This window comes from Mesitornis unicolor, unplaced genomic scaffold (assembly GCF_000695765.1).
Source record: "Mesitornis unicolor isolate BGI_N332 unplaced genomic scaffold, ASM69576v1 Scaffold54678, whole genome shotgun sequence".
NCBI classification, from domain to species: domain Eukaryota; kingdom Metazoa; phylum Chordata; class Aves; order Mesitornithiformes; family Mesitornithidae; genus Mesitornis; species Mesitornis unicolor.
Window position 1 is genome coordinate 1 of NW_010200872.1, and position 5,168 is coordinate 5,168.

At 43.5% G+C, this 5,168-nt stretch overlaps 1 protein-coding gene across 1 annotated transcript; it reads left to right on the plus strand.

Moving 5' to 3' along the window:
• Positions 1–275: 275 nt before the first annotated feature.
• Positions 276–4,265, plus strand: LOC104544872 (fructose-1,6-bisphosphatase isozyme 2-like; the record flags this gene model as incomplete). The annotated part of the gene is made up of 3 exons (XM_010189862.1): positions 276–504; positions 3,094–3,256; positions 4,173–4,265. Coding segments are annotated over exons 1-3 (429 nt in total), but the record flags the coding sequence as incomplete, so codon positions are not given.
• Between the last annotated feature and the right edge of the window lie 903 nt (positions 4,266–5,168).

Below are 5,168 nucleotides of genomic sequence, written 5' to 3' on the forward strand. Positions count from 1 at the left end.
GAGTTTTGCATTATAAGTGGCCTAATGCATAATTAGAATATGTTGCCAGATCTGCAAATCACTCATTTCAATGTGTGAGGAGAGCAGCTGGGCAGTGGTTGTTCAGCTATAGTCCTGTCTCAGGCATCTTTGCTGCATCCCAGAGGAGCCATGGAGCCAGCCTGGGGTGCAGTTATTCTGAGCACCCAATCACATGGTCTCCAAAACATCTTAATAAACTCTGACCAGCAACGCAGCCAACAGCTTCGCCTGAAAATAAAACAGCTCCCCAGGATCTCAACGCAGCAAGAAAGTCCAGCTGAGAAGACAGGAATTCTGGTATCCAGCAAAAATGTCTGACAAAACCCCCTTCGAAACAGATATGCTGACGCTCACGCGATTCGTCATGGAGAAAGGACGCCGCGTTAAAGGAGCAACAGGGGAGCTGACACAGCTGCTCAACTCCATGCTGACTGCCATAAAGGCCATTTCCTCTGCAGTGAGAAAGGCAGGCCTTGCCCACATGTGAGTCTTACCTAGCGATGCGGGAAGGAAGAGGAGGTAGAGAGATATCTGCTTGCACAACAAGGCTGGGGAGTGGGTAGGCATTCATAAATACGCTGGAAGTGTCTTTTTCAAGCCAAGTGACTGTAGGCATGAGGTCAGAGCCTGCGTTTTCAAGAGTGGGAAGTGGGAGATACCTCTCTCTCTGCAGCATTTTAATATTGGACACAAGACTGACATTTAAAGTAGCTGGTATTATGTAATATTTTACTCTAAAAATGTAAGTCTGAACTTCAGTGCACCGCTTACCTTGTTATCCCTCATAAATGTTGATATTGGTATATTTTTTAATCTGCTGTGAATTTGCAGAATGTCACACCATGATGTTTTTTGCTACTGCCCAAGCCTAGTGCTGAGCTGTGCAAATCAGAGCTTAGTTTTTCTTGGGAGGCTGATGCCTGACTGTGGTATAAGTAATGCTCTAAAGCAACAACCCTGCAAGAAATATCATGCACTGCCATGCATGAGTGCATTTCCCCTTCCTTCCTCAAGCAGTATTGGGGTTACAGGTGGGGAGCCTTAAAAGGCCCTATATAAAACAACAAAAATAACAATTTGGCATCTGGTGGCTTAGAAAATGGAATAAAGAATTGCTTTAGTAAAGCTTGTAATGAACTGAGCTGTTCCACACACAGCCAGGTGAAACAGGTATCAGTGTCATTCTTTTAATGGTCATCTATTTGAAGCAGTCCAGAGAGCTGGAATATCTTAATAAAATTACATAATTAAAATATGCGGGTTCTGTTACTTATTGAAAGACATGTTTCTGTACATGCCTGTGTATGTACATATGCATACATGTATAAATAAGACAGGGGATATATATTTGTGTAAGAAAGACAACATATGGTTGTTTGTTTTTTTTTTCCCCAGTGGAAACACCAAAATGTACGACACTCCAGGTTATTTGTGTTTCTGTTGACTATGTGGTCAAAGTCCTCAATGACCTTTGCAGATCATGAATTCAGTGTCTCAGTACTATCACCGTCACTTTAGAGATATGGACCATAACATGTAGGAAGGGTATAAGCCATGCTCAACAGCATTGTCAGGCTCCTATGCCCTATCTGTTAAACTGGACTTTGTCTCTGTACTTACTACGTGAAGCTGAGTTGTTTTGTCTCCTTGACTTAGAGGAACAGTTGCTTTTAGATAATTTTTGTCTTTCAATATGCAACCTCTGAAGTATTTAGTAAGAGGAGAGAGCCTCCATTTGAAACACTAGAAAAGGAATAGCCATCTAGCCTATAGGACACACGGCTACTGTGCTAGATGCATCTTCCCTTCAGAAAGAAAATGGCCACTAAGGAGCAAATGTCTCTTTCTATAAACAAAAGCTTCCAGTGATGAACCAGAAATACCTAAATTATGCAAACATACAAATGAGTATCTTGCACCATTCAAATAATTGCAACTAACCATGAAATTTCAGAAATTCCCATGGCGAACGTTCAGCCACTGTGACTGGCTTACATCCATTTGCATTTGTGAAGTTAGAGACTGTGAAGTGGCTTCTTCAATGTCAAAGACCTCAGCATGAATTTTTAACAAATTTGCCATTCAAAAGTAAAGAAGGACTTTCACCAAGCCATAGAGTTGAGCTGGGAATGTGCCTGAAAACACACTAACTGAAGAATGGGTGTTTAGCACTCCCTGATAATCATGGTCCTTTTCAGTATCTCAGACTTGGCACTCCAAAATAGAGTGGCTGAAGTGCTCAATACTTTTGAAAAGCTCAGGCAGCTTTGAGTAAAACAAAGACCTCTCCTGCCTCCAATTATGGCCTGCTGCTGAACATCCTAGGTACTAAGTAGTTGCTTCTTCCCCGTCCCACCTTTTTTTTCTATAATGAATAAAAATGCTGTATCTATTTATTGCATGACTTCTTACAGTTCTAAAATGCCCAGACCATGCACATTAGGTCTAAACAGCGCTTCCTCAACTAGAAATCTCAGAAATACACTACTGTATATTACATCATTACTACATTATTACATTGCTAAAATCAGGATAGAGAATAGAAGTATCATCCTAACTCAGCCAAAGATTACCGAATGAAATAGACCTTGATCCTGAGATACAGTTCAGCATGGGCAATTATCTGGGGTTGTCTTTAAAGCTTCTGATTTCAGGGTGGCTGGAGACTGAGTGGCCGTGGTTTAAAGGACCATCATGGCACTCTGAGGAGCCAGTGGCAGAAAATAATGCAGATGCTGACTGCACCATCTCCTTCTAGCTGCTTCATGGGGCTGCTAGGAAGCTGGCACCCACTGGCCTGGCTGTGAGCTCTGGTCCTGACCTAGAGAACATCCAAGCAGGAGAAAAAGGATCCAGGAAAAGCCCACAAACAGTGCCATCATCCTTCCTCTTTCTCATGCATGCTTTTATTTTCTAGCAGCAGTAACCATCTCCTAATGCACCTTAGCAGTTTAACCCAAAAGTTAAAAGCATGGGAAGATAAGAGGAAGGAGCCACCCTGACTTGTTCTTTTCCTATAAACCTGTAACATAGGCCTCTCTTAGGTTTCTTGACATTTTTACTTTTCTGTAGGTTTGGCATAGCTGGCACTGTGAACGTCACCGGCGATGAAGTGAAGAAGCTGGACGTATTATCCAACTCCCTGGTGATCAATATGCTCCAGTCCTCCTACAGCACCTGCGTTCTGGTCACGGAGGAGAACAAGGAGGCCATCATCACCCCAAAAGACAAGCGGGTCTGTGCAGTTCCTGCCCTCAGGGGGTTATCGGCTCAGGCAGCAGCAGGTGGCACTCTTGTCTCAAGTATGAAACCTGGGCCTGGCCTCCAGAACCAGCCTTTCCCGGGAGAATTCAGAAAATTTGCACTGTTACTGCATTGTTTTGGTTAATAACTGTGGTGGATGGCATGGTTTCAACAGCTAAAGGAGCTGTGGAGGGTAAAAGTATTATTGGAGTTTCATGAAGTGGAGAGAATAATTATTTTGGAGCTTGTTAACACAGCCCAGATCCCAGGTGTAAGTGTACTGTTACATTCCCTGACCACTGGTGTGATCGTTTTGGATTACATTATTATTCAGGCAAGATAAAATGAGGTGAGAGGCTGGCAGAACTGAGTTTTACATTACACGTCCAGAGGAAACACCTGACTGCTTCATCAAGCTTCCCACAGGAGGGCATTTGATTGCAGTGAGATACTGCTCATGCTGGTGTAAACTACCCCCTCCCCAAGATGGTTTATTTCTGCCTTCTTACCCTCAAACCTCACATCACGGGCAAATCCTTTCAGAACAAAACATAACAAAACAAAACATAATTACTGGAGGAAGATGCTCAATTCCAGAATGAGTCATTCCTTTTTGCTTTCAGGCAATTTCTCACATTGCTTGGCAGCAAAGGACTGTTCCTTTCTATCATCAGGTTTAGTACTGAGTGGAAACATATCCTCTCCTATTTCTCTGTCAGGCTCTGTGGGGAGTAGGTGCTGTGCTTCAGGGCCAGCTGGGTCAATGGTGCAGCCTTCTCTGACAAGCTGTGTCAGGCACGCTTGGAAGGCTAAACACAGTCATAAAAACATGGGATTTGTCAGGTCAAAGGAAGTAATAGTCCAAGACTACATATCATTTAATGCTTCCCTTGCCACTTCTGTTTTAGGGTAAATATGTGGTGTGCTTTGATCCCCTTGATGGCTCATCCAATATAGACTGCTTGGCACCAATAGGAACAATATTTGCTATCTACAAAAAGGTAAGAGGATGAATGAAGCACACAGGGCATGATTCACCTGATGAAAGCAAAAAGTCTTGGGTATATCAGTTTGCTTAGTTTCTTTCCTAGGTCCTTTAAGTGTCTTTAGGATCAACAGAGCCTTAGAAAGAGTAGAAGAGGTAACACTTGAAATTTGTATGTGCTAAAACGCTGCCTGAATTTCCAGGAAGTGGATGCTCAGCCCCATGAAATTGTTAGATGGCAGCACTTCCCTCGTTCAGACACACAGGTGCTTAAATAAAATGCTCTCCCCATCAGGCAGCTGGTTAGGTCATTCAGTGATGCTGCATGCACTGCAGGAGATCTGAAGGGTGTCACAGTGCCTACAGATCACAGTATTTGTCCTCCCGGATGCAGACTGGGGAGGGCTGACAGTCACTGCCAGGACCATATCATGGTTAGCAGTGTGATGGCCCCCTTGTGTGAGTTGCCTGTTACGGATGGGAGTTTATGAGCATGCTAACGAAGGAGGCCACCTGAGGCTGAAGAAAGCACTCACCTACAGTCACCCAGGCCTGGCCAGCAGGTCTGCTCCCACGGGGCTGCACAGGACAGCAACTGTGCAGCCAATTAACAGGCGTTAATAATTAGAGTCATGCCAAGTCTTGTGATTTGATTGCTAATCTCCCAGCAGGTGATATTTTTCCTAAAGCCTGATCTCACAGTCATATGACTATGGGAGACCCTCAGCCATTACTACTGTGAAGTAACATTTAGAGTATTTGTGGCTGCAAAGTCTTTGCGAACTCAGATACTACACTCCAAACAAATGAAGATGCATTTTTAAAGTCGGCTCTCATCTTTTAACTCACAATTTTCAACAGGCCAGTCCTCATTTTTTACATTTCTGGTGGGTGATACATTAATCATCACTGTTGAAAA